Raw genomic sequence first — 25,406 nt, 5'->3', positions numbered from 1 at the left:
TACTGGTACTAAATCAAATTGAAAAAAAAAGTTCAAACATGGTTATTAACCTTAGTGACGAAATGTCTACTGGTGAGATCGATTTTTTTAATTCTGAAATTGAAATTTTGGATTTGAATCGCAAGGGCTTGGTAAATAGACCTTTGTTCTAAACATTTCAATCAATAATTCATCTGGCAAATGAAGGCATTTCCATTTGATACGTAGAAATTATTGAGTGAAAGTGCAATCCTGTGGTGTTTTTGTTGCACAATGAAACAAGGCTATTTTTGGTATCTGGTACTTCATTCCAATGATTTTTTTATCAGCTTCATGATTGATTTTGGTGGAATTAAGGATATTAAAAAGATGAATTTAAAATTTGTTTTGTGAAGTTTCAAAGGTACTGGGTTTGATTGTAGGTTGGATTGATTTGGAATTTTTTATGTCTGAATGATCTTTTTTTTTTTACCCTGACAATTGTAAATTATAAATTTGTCTTTTTTCCTGGTCTAGTCATTATACCTGAATATTAGTTGATTTCCAACCATTCCTATCCTGGTTCCCCAATTAATCTGCATAATGAACTTTGAATATTGTTGTGGTACAGTAATTTTTGCGACTTGTATGGGACTATGTATTGCCATGCAATACTTTTGTTTTAATTCTGTTGTGAGAGAAACAAAATAGTCAAAAACAGGTGTTTTATATATATTATTAAGGATGATATCTTTATTTAATAAAGATGCATTTTATTTTACAACGAAATGTTTTACCAATGAATTAATGAGTATTATTTATGAGACGATTTATTATAATGAAAATTCTGTTGTTTCATCCTTTTCGATTCCGATTATGAAATCCCATAATCGAAAAATACTGCCAAGTCTGAAAATAAAAATTTCATAATAGGGACGTTATTGTTTTTTATATGCCCATCAAAGATGGAACATTATATGGTGTGGCATCACCCGTCTGTCTGTCCCTCTGTCAGGACCTTTTAGGCAAAATGCAGAAATTGAACTGTAAGCTCCAGGATATTACAACTTGGTACATTTGATCACCATGATGATGAGAGGAAGATGCCCATTGTTTTTCAAGGTCCTTCAGTTGAGACCGCAAAAACCGAGGCCCTGTGTCACAGCAGGTGATGATCAATGGCCTGATAAAGATCCCTCCCTGCTCAAAGGCTGTAAGTGCCGAACAAAGGTCTAAATTTTGCAGCCCTCCACCGGCAATTTATTGTTAATAGACACTTAAAATTGTATGATTTCATTCATATATGAACATTGGCTGTAGGTGCACTGTGATAATTGAATGTTTTGATGGTATTTTCAGATATGTGGGAAACCTTGACCCCAGTGTGACAGAAACCTTAATTATGGCCTTGTTTGGACAGATAGGACCATGCAAGAGCTGCAAAATCATACATGAGGTATGGTATAAAAAGGGTTTTGCACAGAATGAAAATATGTGTCATACAAACTGACCGTGTCATGGTTTTGAAATTATGCAATATTTTAATTATTGCACTGATAATAGTAAAGTTTTCACATCCTCATTAGTAATTGTTGGGTTTTGTGAAAATCTGATAATTGATTTGATTCTTTACCATTGCACATGGTAATTGGCAAGAATGGAGGAAATATGACAATATTAGTGCATTGTATAATGGTTAAGAGCATGACAGATATCCATCTGATCTCGTTGGGAAAATGTTGACTCATAATTTTATTCTTGGTTGAGCCTCTCATTGGTGATTGAAAAAATTCTTATTTTTGCAAACATTTAAAAAATACCCCCCCCCCCCTCCCGAAAATTGAATAATTAATGAATCTGCAGGAAAAAAATCCAATCCCACCACATGTATTTTGATAGCTTGGCATTATGAACCTTTCACATGCAAGCTTATATATCCACATTATAACTTGTACTAGAGCAATTGTTTTACATTCAGGTTTAACATGTTAAATAACATTTACCTCAATCATGGCAAGGTAAAGTAGTTACCTGATTAACTCCCAGACTGAATTCAATATCATTTTTAAAGCAAAAATCTGAAAGTACAGTATATGTGCAGCCTGGAAACCCCCCTTGTTTTACAATTATGTAAATAGAGTCCATGTATGAAAGTGTGATTTGGCTTTGAGTGGTTGAAACTGTAATTTGGATAAAATGAACAAAACTTTGCTTGATTATTGGCATTATGGGACAGTTGCAATTGTTCTGAACAATGGAACCCTCTAATAATACTCAAGGCCAAATACTTTCACATTATTTTGGTTTACTGTAATTGAATGTAATTAGTTGACATGAGTCACACACTACAAGTTTGTTACATCTATACGGGTGTGTTGTTCAGTGCTGGGAGCGTTTTGTCAGTGTAGTGTGTTACAAGTTCAGTATGGCTGGGATTAATATAGAAGACATCCTCAGCCTAACCCCTCCTTGTACCATGTACCCCATCACAGATATCAGTCAGCTGGCCACGGGATGTGATCTGATACAGGTGAATTAAGATTGGACGTTGAGGTCTTTTGTAATGGGATGTAAAGACTAGACCATATGTGTTTATCACTTACATGCTGCAGTCAGATTTGTGTCTACAATGTAACAGGTGCCAGAGGTATATGCAGATTGGACTGGTACTTCTGAGATGTTAAAAGACTGGGAAATTCTTGATGTTTTTGTTACAACTCATCAAAAATCTTCTGGTTTGAGTGATGGTGATTTGAACATGGTTTACATATTGTTTCCATTTTATTGGGAATTGTGGACATAAGTTTGTGGAATAGATGCATATATTACAAGGAAAGTTTCTTAGAATTTGAATCATGATGAATGATCTTGATTCCATGGTGGATACAAATTAGTATTATGTTCTTGTTTACATGTACAGTCCTAACGTTTTATTTCTCTCGTTGCAGACGACCCCTGGCATGAGGGACCCAAATGAAGTAGGTCACAGTTTCTTTCCTTACTAAGATATATCCAATAAAGATTTTGTATTTTGCATTTCTGAAAACTTTGGGAATGGTGGTACATCTTGCACTTCCCTTGTTATAACACAGTGTCATATACAATGTTATGAAAGACTTACTAAGTATAGTATGTTAATTAAGGATGTAAAGGACTGTACTAAACCCTCCAATGGGTGTAGAGGAAATTGTATTGCTATCCTTACTCAGCATATATAAATGTGCAACAAATAAACTAAAGAGTGGTGTGTATTGATTGTGTTGTGTGGAATTTTGCCCCTAGGTATGTATTTTGTTCTACACTGCTGACAAAATCATGTGCTCCAATTCTGGATTGGTGTAAGAGAAAAACAATATCCATAATAATGAATATGTCTAGAAAGGTTGAAATCTGATGGAAAATTTGTACATTTTATACTTTGTTAAATATCACTTACTATTCTGGAAGCATGTATATGGGCTGTATTCATTAGATACATATGCACAGAGAATAAAATGAAAACCAAACCCTACTACCCACATCACTGCTAGATTCTCTGAAGCTGGTGCTGAATAGCGCTCACAGTTGTCTGATAAGAATTGGGTTCAAAAGACACCACACGACCCACACAACAAGGCACCGCAACCGGCATTCAGTGAGGGTATCACGAGGTACCACACCATGGGGCACTATCAATGTAGAAATATAACCAGGCACCACTCAGCACCTCTTGACTTACATAATAGAACACTGTTAATATAGTAATTTATTAATGTACCCCTAGGTGCCACATGACAAACACAATATGGGATGCAGTTAATGATGTAGAATTATATCAATACACCACTAGACAACACATGACAAACACAATGAGGCACTGTTTTACTTTACATAGAAATATAAACAGTGCACCACTTGGTACCGCATGATTTTCATAATGGGGTATTGTTAATGTAAAATCATAATGGTGTACCACACGGTCCACACAATATGGCACTGTTAATGTAGAACTGCTAGGCAAAAATGGGGCCATGTTATCAATATACCACTAGGCGCCACATGATAATGAGCACAAACACGGGGCGGGGGGGCTGTTAATGTAGAATTATATCAATATAACACTAGGCGCCACACAATCAACACAAGGGGGCGCTGGTAATGTAGAATTATATTGATGTACCACTAGGTGCCACACAACCAACACAAGGGGCGCTGTTAATATAGAATTATATTGATGTACAATGTACTACTAGGTGCCACACAATCAACACAAGGGGGCGCTGTTAATGTAGAATTATATTGATGTACAATGTACTACTAGGTGCCACACAATCAACACAAGGGGGCGCTGTTAATGTAGAATTATATTGATGTACCATTAGGTGCCACACAATCAACACAAGGGGGCGCTGTTAATGTAGAATTATATTGATATACCATTAGGTGCCACACAATCAACACAAGGGGGCGCTGTTAATGTAGAATTATATTGATGTACTACTAGGTTCCACACAACCAACACAAGGGGGCGCTGTTAATGTAGAATTATATTGATGTACTACTTGGTTCCACACAACCAACACAAGGGGGCGCTGTTAATGTAGAGTTATATTGATGTACTACTAGGTTCCACACAACCAACACAAGGGGGCACTGTTAATGTAGAGTTATATTGATGTACTACTAGGTTCCACACAACCAACACAAGGGGGCAATGTAACAATGCACCACTAGGTACCACACAGTGAGGAGACTGTTGAATAATTTGTAATGTACCACTATATATCACTTGACCCACACTATATCATCGATACTGTAGAAATAAAATAATGTACCACTAATTACCACAAACCTCACCCAGAGAATCGCACTGTTGAATATAATGATGTACCACAATGTCTGTGTTGCTGTTTGAATAATGTCAGTGTTTACTGGTTGTTGAATGATTTCCTTGATATTTTCCAGGAAGCAAGATACGGGCCGAACTATGAGGTATTGTGATTTTACTTTTATTACTCAATACTAAACTGACTGGTTATACACTGCCAAATCATGAACAATATTTGAAAACCGAAGCAGTTTCCTTTCATTTCAAAAAAAGTATTCTCTTAAAATCGAACAGTGTTGAATCACTTTAATTGTTTGTTTCAAATTTTATTTTCATAAACCATAGAAAAGTATTTTCCAAAACAAAAAAAAAAGAGAAGAAATTATAGAACATGTAAATTATCATGCACAAAAAGTTATCAATGTTGTAACTATTACAAGATCATATTTTAAAGTAAATATAGTTAGCAGAAAATTAAGAGTTTTAGTGGGAAGTAATTGGACACGAAAAAAAGTTCATATAGTTAATGTAATTATGATAAAATATACAAATGTTTATGCCATACGACTTCTGTACGCTGTCGAGTGTATCATATTTAACTTGGTCACTAAATCTCTTATTACCCAGATGATGATATGAAATCATAGTTGCATATGAACGAGCATATGATTGTTAAGATCTGAATTGCACATTCCTATACAAAAATGAGCATCTCACACACCATGTGTATTTCTCTGTAAATAATGAAATCAGTACAACAAGCCGTGCATAAAAAGACTCGTACGGACAGGAAGCACGTGAACAACAGAATATTTCACTATTGAATGGGTCTCTTGTTTTTTTAATACTCTAACTATATAGCAATATTAAGTCATGGAGGAACACAACTTTTTTGTATAGAAAAACACTTGAGAGTAATTGTTAGTAATAGTACGTAATAGTGTTGGTTTGTGCAAGAAACCACAATCATTGTACTGCTTTGCTGGTGCAAATGTTTGGTGCACATATTCTATCAGGCAATGTTGGTGTTGTCAATTGTTGCACCTATGTGTATTAGAACCTGTTAGGCAAGTGCTCCCTCAGGGAGCAGGTGCCCTGAGATAGAGAACTGAGTGGACTTGATTTGGCTTTTACAGCCGGGTGGTGCAGCGGGAACCAGGAACAAGGAATCCCAGTGATTTCCAAAGTTCCAGCTTTGTCTGTTCATGTGAGATGTATTTATTTTACTATAGTATCATAATCATATTAACTGTGTGTATTGTTCAGTAACCAGCTGTGGCAGAGACTTTTGGCAGGTTAGACCTTTTTATCACATTTTTGTACCTCTTGACCCAATTTCTTTCAGAAGTTGGTTTACGGGACCTCAGACTGACCATGTACACCCTACAAACTTATGTCACATTTCATTACCTTGATGCCCCCTTTACTAGAGATTTTAAAAATTAAAATGTCCCCAATCGATTTAGAACTGCCCTTTTGTCAGATCTATGTTCTGTCCCCATTGGGTGCTGTAAAAGGGAGGTAAGCCAATTTTATATTTTTTCCGAGAAAAACCTCAACTGGGGAAAAAGCAGGAAAAGAAAAAGTTGATGGAAGGTACCATTTTTCTTCTTCTCTGTGTTATAGCATTATTAACCTTCTGTAGTATTATCTGAATTTTTAAACGTGTATTAGTGTTAATCCTTCATTTGATTCTTAAGGAGAATGACCTTTGACCTCTCTTTTATATACCTCCCTCAATGAAGAGTTCCAGTTTTGGAGTCGGTGGAAGTAAGTGACTTTTTACCACATAGCTTGTCTCACAGATGTGTTATAAAACAATTCACAGTTGAGGTCGGAAGAAGCTATACAAAATGATAAGGGGGTTAGGACATAGATTAGAGAAAAAGAATGACCAATGAATAAACTCAAGAAACCAGGAATATGGGTGAACTAAAAAAAAATCTGGGGGGAGACATAAACTAAATCAGAGTCCCAGAAACTCTTGGTGCTCTAGTAGTAGATATTGTCTGTATTGCTGTCTGTATGATGGTAACATGGTTTGTTCACTATTCAAGGGGCCAGTGGATCCATACTGCTTTGTGGAGTTCTACGACCATAGCTCAGCTGCTGCCGCCCTTGCCGCCATGAATAAAAGAATGTGCCTAGGAAGGGTAAGTGTTTGTGTCTGTGTAACCATAACAATGTCATACAGGTCAAAGAATTGGAAGATGGTATTGTTGATGGGCTATCAGAGGTAAGTCTGTATGCAGATGAAGAACAGTAGGTAAGTAAAAGTAAGTCATATACAGTCCAAGGACGAGTTGATTTGTCAACTCTGCACATTAAGAAAATATACTTTCATCTTTCAATAACCTTGACAAAATGGGTGTTTGTAACAAACAATATGCTATGTAAAAAATTCATAGTACAAGGAGTTTATGGATTAGCTAGTGTCTGTTTTATCATGGAGACTTTTCCATGAGGTTATGTATTTGTTCATATTTGTATGTCTGCAAGGTATCTCAAAAAGTTATTAGCAGATTTTATTGAAAGGGTGTGTGTGTATGCAGACACTAATTGGTTAGTCTTGGAGAGATATCTAGATATTTATGCAAATGAAGGATTTTCTTTTTCTCTAATTTTCTTTCTTTTGATAAGAAAGCAGATTCGAAATGAATATCACTCCTGTGTCTGTTAGTCAGTTTGCAGGAATAATAACCTTGATTATGACTTTAAAGCATTTGATGTTGGAGAATACTGTTCACGCCATACTTGAACTGAAAGGCTGAGGTCAAACTTGTGTGATGAATAAAGGTGTAGATCATTCAGCAAATCTGAGGTAAATTTGTCCCAAAATTTTATTTAGGAATGCCTGTAGGCATGGTGGTTCATAAGCACATCTTAATTTTTTCCAAAACAAGCATATTGATATTTTTAAAGATATATTGGCCAGTGAGGAAAAAATATTAATACTTTTCACCCCTTGAACAAAAAGAGTTTTGTTTATACCAAATCACTTGGTCCACCCCAGTCCAAGCTTTATGGTTAAGTAAACATTCCATTGTATTTATTATCCATGCTTAGTAATAATCCAGAATAGGGGGTCTCTGAACAGGGTATTTGCACTTACGTAGTTAGCAGAATTGGTATAAAACATTGAATATTATAAAAAAAAAAAAAAAAAAAAAAAGGGAATAAAAAATAAATGCAAATCACCACTACAACAATGTTGTATTTTGGTCCTTAAAAATCTGTAGTTGAATTTTATTTAGGATATATATTTTATCTCCTATCTCTCCCTGACGTCTCTGTCTCATCACTAACACTTCATAGTATAAAAATCAGTACTCGTCATTTGAGGCAGATTTAAACGACACCGGAACGCATGACCTGTCTTTTCTATTACAGTAAAACTCTGATATAGCAAATTTCTGGGGACCCTCTACAAAAATTCGCTATAAGTGTAATTCGCTATACGTTTATAGTGAATTCATAATTAAAATACAACGAATTCGTTATAAAACTGATTTGTTCTACATATATACCAGTTATATAAGAAAGCAGCAATCGATATACTTGCGTTTGTATCGTCTTTAAGAGAAATGAAGCCTATATATTTTCGAGAAGAAATATTTTTATACAAGAAATATACACATTGATTTATATATGATAATTTATCTTGATGGATTATTAAGTCATGCAAGAACATGTCGAGAGAGAAATGTCAACAAAATTTTGCGAAATGCACACATGTACAGTCTATTGCAATTGTAATTTACTTGTTGCTTTACACAAATAAAGGAGTGTACAATAAAATAAATGCAATCAAACTTCAAATTTAATTAACGAGAATAGTAAATAATACGGACAAAATATTTCCTAAATGTATGTGTAAGTATTGTTTTGAGTTAACAACCTTTTTTGAAAAAATACAATCAGAAATTTTGTAATAAGTGTGGATAATTTATGTCAATGGAAAACAATTGTTAAAAATCACAAAGAGTTTAAAATGAAAAAAATAAATTAGTTATAAAAGGTGATTTTACGTTCATTTTTAATTCAAGGGGAATAGGAATTTACTTCGTTATATCCGTAAATTCGCTATATCCGTGTTCGTTATAGATGCGACTTTTTATATGAATATATAAAGAATTTGCTGGGGAAATCTTTTTCATTTCGCTATAGCCGTAATTTCGCTATATCCGTGTTCGCTATATTCGAGTTTTACTGTATATATATAAACAAATTGTTCCTAATGTTCAAAAGAAAATTAACTTTTTAAAATCATTTGAAGAGACATTGTCACACAATCTTGAAACATTGATGAAGAAAGTTTGAATGTGTAATCATGATTATGCTTCAAAACTACTCAGTGTCCACCCTCACCAGCAGGTAAACCTCCTTGAGGGTACTAATTATCAAACCCAGTCAAAACAAAATAGCATCAATCTGGATAAATACTGATGATCTTTATATAAATTGATAAGGGTTATATTAAGTTAAACAGAAACCACAAAGAGTTTAATTACTCATGTTAAATGTTAAACTTTTCTTTCACCACTTGATTTGGTCCCTCCCACCCAGGCAACAAATCTCTTGGAAAATTCAAGAAATTTTACCAACCTATACTTGTACCCTATGCATAAGATTTTATTAAAGAATGATCTTGGTTTATTTGGTAATTTGAGGAGGATATAAAGCATTTTATCTTCCTGGAATAATAGAAAAAATAACAACCAACATATTCCCAAAATTCTGCAAAATGCCTAGAGACTACTCTGTCCAACTCGGTCAGTATCACCAAATATAGTAAATAAGCATTAAATTGTGACATTATCAAATGTCAAGACATTCAAACTAGAATCAAATTCTGTTGCTCAATTTTATTGGATAAATTATACATTCCTCTTACTATCATGCAATAAAGATCCTGTCTGTGTTCCCTCACACAATCTTCTGAAGAGTTATCTCTCTTTAGATCTGCAATGTTTGTACAGAACGGCAAATAATCAGCATATTGTTCCTGATTTTCACTATTGACAATGAGCATATAATTTTTATATGAAGGTTATGAATAAATCATGCCTTGTTTCACACTTGCATGATTTTTCATGTGTATTGATCATCATTATTAAGTAAAAGTGTTGTGTTAAGTTGATTGCAAAAACAATAAGAAATTATGAATTTTCCAATTCTCATCAGTAAGAAGGAGCAGGCTTTGAATTCATTGGGACCTTGGGAAATATGCTGGGGACATTGTCAAGAATAGCTGTGTCTTTAATAACCAGTCATTCAGACATTTTTAGGTTTGAGAAGGTTCTTGTCAGACACAGAATTCTCTTGAGGGAAGTTGCTCCTGTAGCCATATTCCTAAACAAAATGTGTCGTATGTTTTTGTTCATCATATCTTATGACAACATGTGATCAATATGGCAAACCATGATGAAGAAATGGTTGTTATCCCAGGAAATCACATTGGATTTTCTTGGTATTTTCTTTCCAGTGTTGGGATCAATAAATCTTAATCCCTGCTTTTAAATCAACACCTTATACACTAATTCCACCTTAAGGCATTTTAGTCAAGAATAAGATAGCAACTCCCTGATGAAGTCGGAAAGAGCAGTGACATGATTGGAAGTATGGTGTGTTCTGTGATCATAGAGTCGGCCAACGACACGAAGAAAGGTCATTGAAGGAGAAAATATATCTTTTTATAACTGTTTTGGGAGTGAGAAGACCAAGATTTAATTGATGATTAACAAAATAAATTCAAGTATAATCTGGGTGACCAAAAAGTCACAACATGAATTGTTAGGGTTAATTCTTTAGTTGGATAGACTTGGAATATTTTTTCCATTGCCACTTAGTAGCACAGTACAGAAAACCCAGTAAAAAAAAGTCTTATCGGTGTGTATCTTGGTTTCATGCATTTCTTAAATCCTTTGGGAAAGTCATATTGTTTGAATTTTCTCATAAAACGGGGTTTGGCGTTTCATAAATATTTTATGGCAAAATATAGAAACCCCGGCAAATAAACTGTGGTTATGAAGAAAATCAAAGACAAGAAGTTAATGGAAAATATCAGTGGTGCTAGCATAGACAAGTATTAGTCTGGAATGGAGTGTGCTGGGCTCTCTAGAGTGCTACTTATAAGACTCTGGGAGAATTGGGAAGGTGAGAAATTTGTATGAACTGTGATCACAGGAAATGGATTGATTGCAGAGGAAGTTACTGATAAATGGGGGATCCGCCAGGAATGGCAGGCTTGACAGATTCCATAAAGTTTCCTCCATTTTTATCTGTTTGAATCTGACATTTAAACTGGGCCCAATGGCATAACAAACGCAGGCTCTCCCAGGACTGAGGGATGCTATATCATTCTGCCGTAATTATGGACATAGCCATACTTCTCTGATGACTTTCACTATTTTCTAGAAGCTAAAGAAGTGTGTCTGTCATTTAAGTAAATTATCTCTTTGGCTTCTCCTGTTATTAGAATTTAATTCCTTTGGTATATTTTTTGTAATTAAAGTGTCGGATCCTATAATGCAAAACGAAAAGTAACTTTTCATTGTTAGTCAAATGTCATTTGAATTAATGAGAAATCGGTATTATTAATGATTTATCAGGTATGTTTCATAGGTTTAATATAACAAAGAAATTGATTAGAGAGAAAGAGAGGGAGAAAGAGAGAGAAAAATCACCATAAGAGATGAAAAGGAGAAAATATTAATATTGAAATTCCGCACACTCATATGATTGCAAAATAAATCATGTATTATTGTTTCTGTCTCAATAAAGAGGAAGCCTTATTGCTTACTTTTTTTATTCATACACTGAGACATGGGTTATTAGAAATTGGACATAGAAATCAGCAACAGTGTACCACTGGACCCATCATTTTCTTGGAGTACTTTTATCTCTTCTTATTCTTGATTTAGATATTGTAAACATCGAAGGAAGCAACCATTGATCTTTGTCTTATAAACACCATAGATCACATGCATTTCGTACACTATTTTGAAAAAGGCTCTTCTATACAAAATGTTTCCAAGGCTTCATTAATTCACATGCTTTTCAAACTGCAGTTATGCATGAGAAGATGTGTCAACCAATTCGACTAGTGAGGATCATGTTGCCTAGTTCAGTCTGCAAAGACATGATTAATTTACTCATTAAAGAATTAAAAAAATCCCTTTGTGTTGATTTTTTGGAATAGCGATTAATTTGCCGTTAGATAAAGGCCTCATTACACTTTTTTTCCCCCTGTACAGTTAAACTAATGCAATACCTTTGACATTAATTTTCATTTTCAATTCTCTTTTTCCTTATTATGCATTCCTACCTCTTGTCTTATATGACACAAAAATTGTATCTATCTTTCTGACTTAGATAGACTAAATACTTTTTCTATATCAATATACTGACTTTGATAGGCAAACTTTAAAGGATTGAATATGATAGGCTAGCTGTAAGGGAAAGGTTCATGATCTATCATTATATGCATTTTATTTCTTGTATGAAGTTATTCTTTATTTTCGCTGAAGAGATTTTCTTTATGATCTACCTCTTTATTAACACAGTCAGCAGTCAGCATTTTTTACTATACAGTCTAATCCACTTACAATGAAGTTGCTTATGTTTAACATTGGTTATATTGAACTTTGCATGGATATAATGAACAATTCAGATTGGTCCCCTAAATTTCAATATATCCGGAGTGGACTGTATTTATGTTGGTGATCACATGACTTTTGGTGGTACCTTATTTGGCATGATTTTAAATTTGTGAAATATTCTTGAGAGGATGTTGAAGAATATTCAATCAATCAATCAATAAATTTGTGAGACTGTATATGAAATGATGACCAAATTGATGATTGAAATATTTTCATTAGAAGTTTTTAGTTCATGATCAATACTTTGATTGTGATTCTTTAACTAGAGATGAACAGTTAGGCCACATGAAATTAATAGTGAGATTCTCATCCCCACCCTCCCCCTCTGAAAATGTCCTGCCCTAGTTTTTTTGTTTTTAAAAGGTTGAGAGAAAAAAACCAAAATAAAAAAAGAATGGGGCTTGGTATAGCAAAAAATTTTAAACTTTTCAATGCCTATCTGACTGTGACATTTTGGTGCATTGTGGTATTCCACATGTTTTTTATTATGTTGTGAAGGACTGATGTGGTGTGATGTGCACTCGGTCAAGTGACAGCATATGTAGGCCCAGCTAAAACTGATTTATCAAGATGTACATGTAATCGGATAATGAAGTATGCTATATGTCGCATAGTGTCCTGTGTTTAGAACGTTTTGAATTTATGTGTCATCTAGAAGATGATGGCAAATTGCATTGCATGATGTTTAGTGTAACAGCTGAAGTGACTCTTTGTGGTACATTGATGATAATCATGACTCGTTCGCAGACGGGGCAGGTCTTGTTCCAGTGCACCTTGCACAATCTCTCAGGAAAGCACAAAAGAAAAAAAGGTAGACTGTTCTGTATTTCATGAAGATGTACTTCAAAATCACTCAGCAATAATTATGATGTTGTGTGACAGGTTTTTTTTTCCGAAAGAGAACAATGTTAAGAAAAAAGATGCAGCAGTTGGTTTAAAAAGAATGTGAAATAGATATTTTGAAGAGAGAAAATTAAAAAATTCAATTCACTCACTTGCCCCATTTTTTTTTCAAATGAAGATGAGAATCTAAAAATTAATTTTATGTGGCCTTTTCTTGGTAAAAAATCGAGTTACAAATCTGCTGAAAGAAGATGAGAGAAATGAGAACATATGTTGACAATTAACATATGATTAATTGATTAAGAATGAAATTGTTGATTTTTGTTTTCAATTCAACACATTGGAAGAATATGTTTTCTAATTTTATAAAGTTTAATATGACTGCTTAATCAATACATGTTTCATTCTACCACTAATATTCAAAAGTATTTAAAATCTTGTTTCAGATGATACTAATTTTGCAGCAAGATAAATGCACCTTACTACTTGTTCTTGCTATAAATAGATCCTTTTTTTTCTGAAAAAAATTGCTTGTTTAAAAATGAATGTATTTGTATCTTTGATTAAAAATGGAGTGATGCATTTTCAGACACCCTGTCGTGGTATAGGGTAGATACCCAGGAAACATAAATCATAACAATACTGTAATCATTGGCCAGTAATTATTGACACATTTGACAGCTTTTAATGAGTGAGATCATCGTTAAATGAATAGGAATTCTCCAAGCTCGGTAGGATCTACCGGAAATCTGGAGCATGTAGACTGTAACCTGATGATGTGTAGCCCAGATGAAATGGCTGATACAATGGTAGCAAGCTCTGGTCCAGCAGTGACACCACTGCCACTGATAATCATTTCCTGGAAATGCGTTTATTTCAGTTATCAGCTTTCAATAATGGTGAAAAGACCAGGATTGTAATGCAGGGAGCTCTAGCAGAAAGTAGTTCCAGTGTCTTGACAGGTATCAGATGCTGCTGCCTCATTATCTTGCCTTTCCTCCGGTTTGATCTCCCAGTTTTGAAAAAAAAAGAAGTCATTTCTTGTGTACATTAGAATGGGATAAGTGTGCCTGATGTTCATTTACTATTCTGTAAATTTCATGTCATGGTCATAGGGGAACAAACAGATGGTTACAATGTACAAAACATTCTCAAATGTAGTTCATTTTGAATTTATGTCAGACTGCATTGTGCAGCAACAAAAGAACTTTGATGTCCTAATTTTCCTTCTGTTCTGCTAATGAAGACCATTGTTCAGTCTGATAAATGTCTATAATTGGAAAATGGACTCTTATGCAATCATGATGCTAGCTTAATTATAACTCAGGTTTGTAACTCTATGAAATAAACTATATTCTGTGGATATCGAACATGAATTTGCTATGTAATTTTGGTTTTCTTCAATTCCAAATTGTCACTGATAATGTAAAATATCCTGTTCTCAAAATACCCAAATAGGTTCCAAGTGTACCAAATATGTGCCATCCTTATACAGCTCAAATGGGTGTTCAATTGATTGATTATTTGTTTTACGTGCAGTCGAGAATTTTTCACTCACATTGGGACGTCACGATTTGCAGGTGAAGTACCACAAATTAAGACCTATGCTTAACACTGAGGAACGTAGCAGTAATGGTTCTTTAACGTGCCAACACCTGCCACGACATGGGACCTCCATTTTTAAGGTCATATCCAGAAGACCCATTATTCTCACTTCTAAATGTTGAGTGTTTGGCGAAGGAGCAATCACTACTTATGTTTATGTCTTGGGTTTGACACAACCACGACACAATTTTCCAAATTTGGTTTTTACTTTAAATGATCAAAATCTACAGTCTAATATGTTTAGAAGGTTTCACATAAAAATTTAAGTTATTCATCATGACAAAAGCTCATTACAGAATGTTATTATTTGTTTTGAAAACAAAGATTGAGGTGTGTTATTGTTAATGAAGTTTTCAAAATAAATGGATATTGATCCAAGTTTATTATATATATCACATCTCAAGTATACTTTAGGTAAAAATGTGTCATTTAAAAGTTAAAATTTGTGATTGTTCAAAATGAAGATGCTTTAAATTACAAAATTAATGTTTCACTGGTTTGTTTGTTTACATAAAAAGACTCGAGTCTTTGTTTACATAATACAGAATCAAAGCTAAAATATTGCTTTTCTCCTTGCATTCAGACGGTCCAAATTTTGGTTGTCAGCATTAAATGAGTTATATTTTTAATTTTTAACATTAAGAATAAAAAATATTTCTTTCGAGAAACGTGAACCATATTAACCAAAACTGAACCCAAATCTGCATTAGTAATGAAAGAAGTTTTGTGCTATGCATGATATTTTAGAAGCTTTTCAGTAGGTTGAGAGGTGCGCTAACTAAATTAAGAAATTGTTGTGTATATGTTGGGTATATTTGATTTGTCAGCTGACGTGTAGTATAGTATATAAAGGATACCAGACGTCTTCTTCTGTAGATGTTGGCAATATTTGATACGACAGCGGAAGGCTTGTGCTGGCATGCCATGGTCTTTGTTGTACTCCTTTCACTTTGAATTATGATAAAGCATATTGTATTTCTCTCATGAGGACCCTCTGTTGTGTGACGGGATCCTATTGAATCTAAACACCAGTGATCTTCTTTTCCCCCCCAAATTGAATGAGTTTTAAATTCTTTTGATTAGTTTGAATGAAATATAAAATTTGCATGTTTTAAAGTGCTGGCATCACACAACAATTGAGTTCTGCACCATTCTATGGAGAGTTTTATATCATGGACAGAACAAAAACCTAATCTTGATAGTTTCTCTTTTCAGCATCTTATAAACAATTCATGATTTTTGATGGTGAAATTTCAAGTGCCTATAGATTTATTGCAAACACTGCTTTGTTAGTAGAAATGAATAATAAATGCTTCTGTGTCAAACTTTCCTGCAAATATTGGTAGCTGTGCACCGTGGCAGTTTCACAATTATTCTCATAATGATTCCTCCAAGCTCTGCCATTATTATATTTTTCTGTGCTCGTCCACAAGAGAAACAATGGGTTTCAGAATTATATTGGGAGAAAAAAGTGGTAATGTAAATTATTCATTGTTGTGCATAGATATGAATTCCTGTCAACTGAATCAATATTTCAGTTCAAACTAAATCATAATCCAATTGATAGGGTTTTACGACGGCATTTCCTTGTCTGTTTCGGCGATGCTTTTTCACTCCATGATTTTACTTGGATGATTTTGATATTTGCTCAGTGGAGTGCTTGCATTGAACACAGAACGAATTGAAATTAAAGCTCACTGTTGACAGATGTAGAACAATGTCGTTATATTTTATACCCTTGCCATTTGAAAGACCAATTACACTATTTAAAAAAAATGTTCCTTAAATAAGACGGAATACAAAAATTATGTACAAAGTTTTGTACTTGAAACACATTGAAGGATAAGGGTTTTGTGAACTTTGATTGAAATCTGAAAGGTAAACCCAGGTCTTTTCTATTATTTTTTTTTATTTAACTTCAATATTTTCATTTGAAATTTAATACTGTCAGAATATCTGACATTGTGAGACAGAAATTTGAAATAGAAATGTGTTATTCCTTCTTAGCTCACAAACAACTACTGTCATGATAAGGCATAAAAATCCACAAACATAAGGCATAAACAACCACCAACGTAAGCCACAAAAATAAGGCATAAACAACCAACATCAAGCATAAACAACCACCAACATAAAAAAATAAGGCATAAACAACCACCAACATAGACCACCAGTGTAAGGCAAAAACAACCACCAACATAATTAAGGCACAAACAACCATCAACATAAGCCACAAACTTAAGGCATAAACAACCACCAACTTAAGACATAAACAACCACCATCTTAAGGCATAAACAGCCACCAACTTAAGGCATAAACAACCACCAACTTAAGGCATAAACAACTACCAACACTTCATTTATCTATGTATATTTATCAATACTGTTAATGTGTAGTAGTGCCTGCCTGGTATGATGAAAATACAGTTAGTCATATGTTCAAACTTCCAAAGCTTGCTATGGTAGATTTGATAAAGTACTAACTGAATTTTATACACTGAGGCAAATGTGTAACAATATCAGTGAAGTTCAGAAAATATATTTGAATCATAAAAACAGAAGTAAATTTTGTTTTATAATGATGCATACCACTTTTAAATGTCAGTCACATGACACATTGTTTTTCATTTAGAATTAAAACATCATTACTAAAGAAATGTTACCAAAGTGAAAAACATTTAAAAATGTATGTAGAATATCTTCATGCCATTGAATGCATATTAAAAAGTGAGAGTAGTGATGTTATGAGTTATATAAACTGTGCAAATCGGTTGTGTGAACATTAACATGAAGTACCACAAAATTACAATATTATCAATTAATCTGGTTGCAAATATTGATAAATGAGTTAAGCTGATTATATCAAGATTGCAATTATTACTGTTAATATTTTCAAGCATACCATTAGTGTCTGAAATTAGCACACTCACGTGATGGCCAAAAGCAACCCAGTTAAGAAGATCCATAATTTTGGATGCAGATACTGTATGGCACTGAAATTTTCAGATTTCTTTTGAAAAATTTGAATTTTCATATGAAATAAAGAAAATACATGACACAGTCCTCCTTTCTTAAATTGTTGAAGAAAGAAACAGTGAAAAAGTAGCGATGATTAGTACTTGGGTAGTAATATTTTTAAGAAATGTGAAGTTTGGTTGCAGTATCAGTAGACGTATGGGGTAATTGTATGCAGAAATAAACCCATGCTCCTATTGTGTCTATATCCCCCCAAATTCAAACAGCATTGACATTTTTAGTCCTTATATTTATATTGTGTAACATGTAGACTGCAATGTCAAATTGAGAAAGTCGGTGCTTTTATGAAGAAATAAGATATATAGAAACAGCTTTTGATTATTACTAACAAATCATTCAGTGAATTTAAATGTGAAGATAATGGTACATGTATTTATCCTGCCTCTGATAGAAATGTCATTGGCTGAAATCAATAATTTATACAACGATATATGCCTCTTACTAACCTAATATTGCCAATATGCTCCTTCCAGATGGTTTACCATGACATCATGAGAATACTTATACCCTGTCACTAGAAATTAGTCAGTGCATATTATGATAAGAACATTTCAAAGTACTACTGTTGAATTTTGGTATCTCAAACACTGATATCTCGAATACCATAGATATGTCGAAGTGATTATAGTCCCTGGAACCACTTATTCATAAAGTATTTACCCTCTGATATTTCAGATTTTTTTCTCAGTCCGATTGAGTTTGAGATAACAAGGTTTGACTATATTAACAAATGAATTATAGTTTGGAATTCAAGAATGAATAATGTTAATTAATATGCCTAGTTTAATTAATGTGTACGTAAAATCATTGACAGGATAAGTTTGTTGTGTATACACAGTTTAGAGGTGTAATACCGAATTATATGAGATCCTTGGGGGAAAAAAACCCATTGGGCTTAAATAAATATGCCTTCCCTAATATAATTTTTTTTTCAAGGACGTACTCTATATATTTTCATATTACCCCTGTAAGTGTCTACATAACTATAATGATATCCTCTGTCAGACTGTGTCCTGGCTCAATTTCTAATGTTTAATTGTTGTAAATAAATGAATCAAAGAATTAGAAAAAGATCTTTAAAGGTGCTAATTAAGGGATTAAAGAGAAAGGCATTCAAAAATCCCACATTTCTTGACTTGCACTACATTTTCCAATTTTCCTCTCGGAATATCTTGACAGAAGGCCATTTCTAACTATTTGGTGTCACTGCACGTTGCTATTTATTGTTCAGAGAGATATTTTTGTACATTTCAACACCCTTGGTGTAAATTGTGAGTTGATTTTACAAATCTTCACTTTTGAGACAAACTAGACAGTAGTTATTTGTTCCTTTCATACAAAAAAAAAAAAAAGATTTTGCATAATACAAATTTGATAGATGCATGGTCTTTGACTCTGGATTGGTTTAGAGACATTTAATAAATGTACATATACTATTATAATATATGTACCTAATTTACCCCAAATCCCTACCCCATCCTAGGGCTGAAACGATATGCCCCCTTCACGATACGATACATATTGTAGTACTTATATATGCCACGATTCAATATTTTCAATATGATACATTTTATAGAAGAAACCAATAATAACTTTGAAAAAAAATTTAATTACAAAGATTTACACGAGACTAACACAAGTCTGACCGTTATCGAATGCCATTCTGCCCCTCATGAATGTGAAAATAATCGATACAGGTCAAGCCCCGATTTTACCAAATCCTGATTTTAAAAAATGTATTGAACTGAAGATCGAGGCAATGAATCATACATTGAATTGGGCGTTTATACAGTATCGATATTTTGGTGAATCGTTTCAGCCCTACCCCCATCCCTCACTCCAAACCTATGGCCTGTCATATTGATAACTTGTCCAATATGACAATTTTATTGTCTATGAATATATGTTTAATTGGTTAATGATTTTTGAAAAGTTTAATACTTCCTTAGATATCCTGGTCTTTGTATGTTTGGGTGTTTTTGTTATATTATAGTGTATTATAGGATTCTGGAATTATTATGAATTCTTGAAATTTACAAACTGTCAGAAAATATCATTAAATTATTGTAATAGTAAAGTAGTGTTGCTACGTGAATAATGTAATTTGGCATACAATTTGATGTTATTGTTAGTTGTGACTAATGATTTTCTCTGACAAGTTGGTAAATTCCAAGAATTAAAATAAATTCCAGAATCCAATATTACAATTTTATATTCACTCGTCTTTGCTGGGTGAATTGAAACAAAGCATTATATGCTTACAGTTTTTTTTTTAGACATGACATCCTTTACAGTTGTGCAACATGATTGCAGGATTCTATTTGATCCTGTGACTACTGTCTTGTGCAATAAAGGTAACCCAATAAACTAAAGCCGTGTTCGGTTTCAATACCCAATATATTGTCTCGTGTTCTGTTTTACAATAACGTACTCACGATTTTCAAATTTTACTGTGTGTTATCAGAGACACAGCTGATGAGACAAAGCTTCTTTGCTACTTTTTAATGCAAAATGAGTAATTTTCTATTGATAACAGTTGTCCAATTGCCCATAGCAAGTGAAATCTCGGTTCGGGCAAGTGAAACTCTAGGCATACTTGTCTGACAGTCAAGTAAATATTTCAATTAGAAATGTAATATTTTACATAATATTACTAAATATTCATTTCATAGATTTGTCAAATGTTTGTGCTTTTGGAAAATCCTCAGTAGCATTTCTACCTAAGTAATTAAGTCGTACCTAATGTACTTAAACCTTGGATGTACAATTCATCCCAATCATGGTTCCATGGCCACACTCGTGAACTCAGAAGTATAGGCATAGCTTCTCTGTCGACTTCTCGGTTTAAGTATTTTGGAGGGAAAGAAACAGAAAAGATGAAAAGTCAGACTGAAAACGAATGAAAATATAAAGTGAAAAGAATTCAGAGTATGTGTGATGTTTCAGGTTGCATGGCAATTTGAATTTTCAAGGCATGTTGACATGGACATCAGTATGGCGTGAACCATGTGTTAAAAATTCAAAATAATCGCCAGGGCATCATCATAGGTTCAGGACCCCCCCCCCCCCCCCCCCCCCCCCCCACGAATAAGCTACATGAGTTGATTTAATTATTTTTTTCTTGAAAATATTTCTATTGCATGTCAACCAAATCTTGCATACCCATAAAGTATTATAACAGAACTTGTAATAACCAGTGAGGGTTTATTTTTTAAAAGGGCTTATTTTGAATTGCATGTATTTTGGACTTTATGGGTATGCAAGACGTTGACATGCATTAGAAATATTTTCAACAAAAAAATTAATTAAATCAACTCGTGTAGCTTATTCGGAAGGGAGTGGGGGGTCCTCAACCCAAGCACCTGTGAGATCATCAAAGTTGTGCATGTGGTAGATTTTACGAATAAATAGGTTGATGCCTTCCTGACAAGCAGCTAATTACACTAATGCGAAGGGGAGATGTGAATAAAGGTTTAAATTTTTTTTTCGAAATTCCCAACTCAACCAGGTCATTTGAAAAGAAAAGACTACGTAAACTGTGGATCCGTCATTTGGATAATGACAAGATGAGGTTCAAGACATATGTATGAAGAACATTTACCGTCTGCCTTATCTTCGAGTCGACCGAACGTCTTTTCTCAATTTCTTCTTGCGAAAGAACGGGCTCAAATCTATATGGTTCCAAACTTAACTGTTCGTGACTTGTCATGTTTACAGTGCTGCTGACGAAATAAACCGGAATAATCGGTGTGACGTCACAAATTAAACTTCAATGGCCGCTCTCTTAACGGCGGGTAATTTAAAATACATGATAGATTAACATAGATTTAATTGTTAATCAAGGATTTTTGTTGTTAAAGACTGTCAATTACGATATCAGTAAGTAATACTTTATTCATAAAAGCAAATATGTGGCTAGGTAGGGCTGGGACGATTCAGGGTTAGCTCGATTCGGTTCGGTTTCGATTCAGAACAGCACGGTTCGGTTATTTTCGATTCGGTTCATGTTAGATCCAATTTATCTAATGACACCACAAAAATTGACAATTTTAATGAGTAGCATATTTGATTTGATTTAATTCAAGTTATATAACTATATGTTGTCATTTGTAAACATCATATCTATTCATAATGGCATTTTATAACTTTGATAGAAAAAAGAAAACACTGACAGTCTATCAAAATTTGTTATATTAATGTGCTGCATAAGTTTTGGATTATTAAACAAATCTATAGTGAATCTAAAATGTATATGATATTGTTTTCATTGATATGCAAAAATTCAACAATTCTATCAATTGAGAGTCTTTGAAAATCTCTCCTTTATTGATTTACTTCTCTCATGTTAACTGTCAAATCTGTGTCATTACTTACGATGTTGATTTCACTCCACCACTGACAGAAATGCTATATATGTCATGTAAAGATAAACTGCAATGATCTTACGGACCATATTCTGTTGGTATCTGAGTGGTGAAAATGCTAACTCTTAACACAGTAGTGATTTAAATCTCCGTTGCATAAAAAACCACATGTTTTCAACATCACTCGGACGCCATATTTGTTGTTTTGGTGTAAGTAAAATCTAAACCGAACCGAACCGAAATCCGGAATTTGTAATCGGTGCATCGAATCGAATGGTATGAATCGCGGTGCACCGAAATTTTCGGTGCACTGCACAGCCCTATGGCTAGGGTTGCCTTTCCCTTTAAGATCAATTTAAAAATCACTGCAACAAAATTTACAGAAAATTGTGTAGTCTTTGACAATCACACAAATCATGTCTTCAAATATTAGAAAATGCAATAATTTGCGGGTTTTGATTTTATGAAAGTTTTAACTACTTCAACTTTACCATTGCATGCAACATTGTTGCCAATTAAATCTGACACTATAAAAGGCTAATCGTGATCCACAAGACAGTATGTGACATTGCGTCATCTAATATAATGTGATGCATTGTTTGCTTTGATAGAGAGGTGGATCAAGCAATCCTCCAGTGAGAAATGTATTTCCAAATAAAACACTGGGCAAAACTTACAAATACTTGATACACCATTAATTCAACTAAAATATCTTTGTATCTCAGAGAATGTATTGAATTTTCACCACAACGATTTGCGTTTAAAAGTAGACTGTACATCTTGTTTGACATTGAGAAAGCAATCGGTATCTTTGATTTGTAAATGTTGATTTTCTGTGTTGTAGATTCTGGCCTACAACTGTGTCGCGACGTAAATTTTCTTCTTTTTTTTTTTTAAAGTTTCAGCTGCTGGTTGTCAGGGGTTTTGTCCCCAGAGCAAACCAAATTATATAAAAATAAATTTGCTGATCGTATTTTGTAGTTGACCAATCAAAAAATAGATTATTTACATGTACAAACACGTAGAGATACCTCATGGTATTTTAATTGATGGTTAACTATGATAATTCACTTCATAGACATAATTCTGTGTGATTTCTAGTAGAGGAATTAGTGTGAAAAATGTTATTGGTGAGGTGATGTCTTGTGGTAAAAACGAAAGTAGAAACAATCCAAATGAATTACGTGTTAATTAATCTAAATGATTCTCTATGAAAAAAACATTTGTTACAATTGCACCAAGGAAATGAAAATTAGTTTGTTTTATCCGTAAATTTGCTATAAGTGAATTCATTATAACCATTTTTTAAAATAAAGAAATATGAAGAATGATGTTGCTGGGGAATCATCAGAACTTCATTATATTTGTAGAGTCACTGTATCCTTTTTCTTACTAAGTACATTTAAAGGGGAAGGCAACCCAAAAATATTTTACAGGATAAATGATGGGATTAATCGTAGGATAAAAAATTGTCATACTATTTTGTTTATTATGGCCAAGATAAGCTTCAGTTCTCATTTGAAAATGTTACAAATTGACATTCCCGCTATCTATAGAGGCTGCCATGATGTGAAACTCTTATGTATTCGAGACTACAAAAATTACTACAACAATTTGACATCACACAGTCTGTTCTGGTTTTGATGAGATTCTAAGATCATCAAAGATGTGCATGTGGTAGATTTTGCGAAGAAATAGGTTTATGCCTTCCTGTCAAGCAATTAATTACACAATTAATTTGCGAAGGGGAGATGTGAAAAAAGTTGGGTTGGTTTTTTCCCCCGAAATTCATGACCCAACCAAGTCATCCATAAAGAAAAGACTGTAAATTGTGTATCCATCATTTGCGTAATGACAAGTTGAGGTTCGAGACATTTGTATGAAGAAACATGTACCGTTTACCTGGTCTGCGACTCGACTGAATGTCTTCTCTTAATTTCTTCTTGCGAAAGAACAGGCTCAAATTTATACAGCTTGAAACTTAACTGTTAGTAACTTGTCATGTTTACAGTGCTGCTGATGAAATGATTATTGGAACTGACAGTGTGACGTCATAAATTAAACTTCAATGGCCGCTCTCTTAGTGGCGGGTAATTTAAAATATATGATAGATTAATATTGATTTAATCGTTAAGCAAGGATTTTTTATGTTAAAGACTGTCATTTACAATATCAGTAAGTAATACTTTATTCATAAAAGCAACAATGTGGTTAGGGTTGCGTTTCTCTTTAACTGAGTATGAATGTAATTTTAAACATGTTTTATGGAGAAACTCAAAAGGATCGGGCAACAGGCATAGCCTATGTAATCCCTCTCCCAACATGTATGCATGTGTGTGCGTATGCGTACACGTTTTTTGTGTGTGTGTGTAAAACTGGAGAAAGAAAAATTGATTTTTTCCTTCAATATAGTGAAATAAAATATTTTGCATCGAATTGAAAATGATTGATACAATGGTATATATTTGAAGAATAATGTTTCAGTAACTTGTCAGTGTTATACTTGTACAATCAATACAAGGTGTGTGCTAAAAGTGTGGGGCATCAGGTGTACATGGCAACAGCTGTGAAGGATACTGTGTCCAAATAGTCACATTTTGTCTTCACAGAATGATGATCAAAATATAAAAGAGAAGTCAGTGTCTGAGAAATTAGGGTAGTTCATCCATTGTGGGCTTTTGTAAAGACCAATAACTCCCCATCAATGTGGGAAGTGTAACAGTAAACTGTCAAATTACTCCCCATCAGGTACAGGCATTGTGGAGGGTTTTCTCCTAGTTAAAGCCTTCGGGAAATTGATACAATAATATTGTGAAACATCGGAGAAATACAATTCCTGATTCAATTAGCATGTCCTTTATGGGTCTAGCTCTTGAAGCTTTAGATAAATCTGCCAGGTGTAAATTTACCTGTCTGTCTTACCTGTATCATGGAAAGTGGTCAGGTTATCTGATTATGTTGTGTTATAATTTGTTAATCTTCAATAATACATACTCTTAGTTATCCCTCAAGGCCATAAAGACATGTCTAGCCAGCATAGAGTTGTTCAGATTATTTGGTTTTCATCATCTAGCTGTTCCATGAGTTTCTCAGATTGTTAGTTTTTTAAAGAGATATATCTTTATAAATCTA

The 25,406-nt window shown here is 33.7% G+C and overlaps 1 protein-coding gene across 11 annotated transcripts in view; it reads left to right on the top strand.

The window, feature by feature from the left end:
- Positions 1 to 25,406, top strand: part of LOC130050200 (nucleolysin TIAR-like) — a 77,036-nt gene that overhangs the window by 14,037 nt on the left and 37,593 nt on the right. For 4 of the 11 annotated variants that reach the window (XR_008798610.1, XR_008798609.1, XM_056149427.1 and 1 more), the window contains exons 3-6: positions 1,318 to 1,414; positions 2,907 to 2,936; positions 4,903 to 4,929; positions 6,823 to 6,918. Coding sequence is in view for 4 of the 11 variants with exons in the window: in XM_056149427.1 (XP_056005402.1) it covers positions 1,318 to 1,414; positions 2,907 to 2,936; positions 4,903 to 4,929; positions 6,823 to 6,918 (250 nt within the window). In the remaining 7 variants the exon portion in view is untranslated. Of the gene's footprint in view, positions 1 to 1,317; positions 1,415 to 2,904; positions 2,937 to 4,902; positions 4,930 to 5,901; positions 6,536 to 6,822; positions 6,919 to 25,406 lie in introns of those variants that run through there. The other 7 variants (XM_056149429.1, XM_056149428.1, XR_008798615.1 and 4 more) reach the window with 6 other exon arrangements.

Source organism: Ostrea edulis, chromosome 9, assembly GCF_947568905.1.
Source record: "Ostrea edulis chromosome 9, xbOstEdul1.1, whole genome shotgun sequence".
Classification (NCBI taxonomy): domain Eukaryota; kingdom Metazoa; phylum Mollusca; class Bivalvia; order Ostreida; family Ostreidae; genus Ostrea; species Ostrea edulis.
This window is presented reverse-complemented; position numbering and strand designations above follow the sequence as displayed.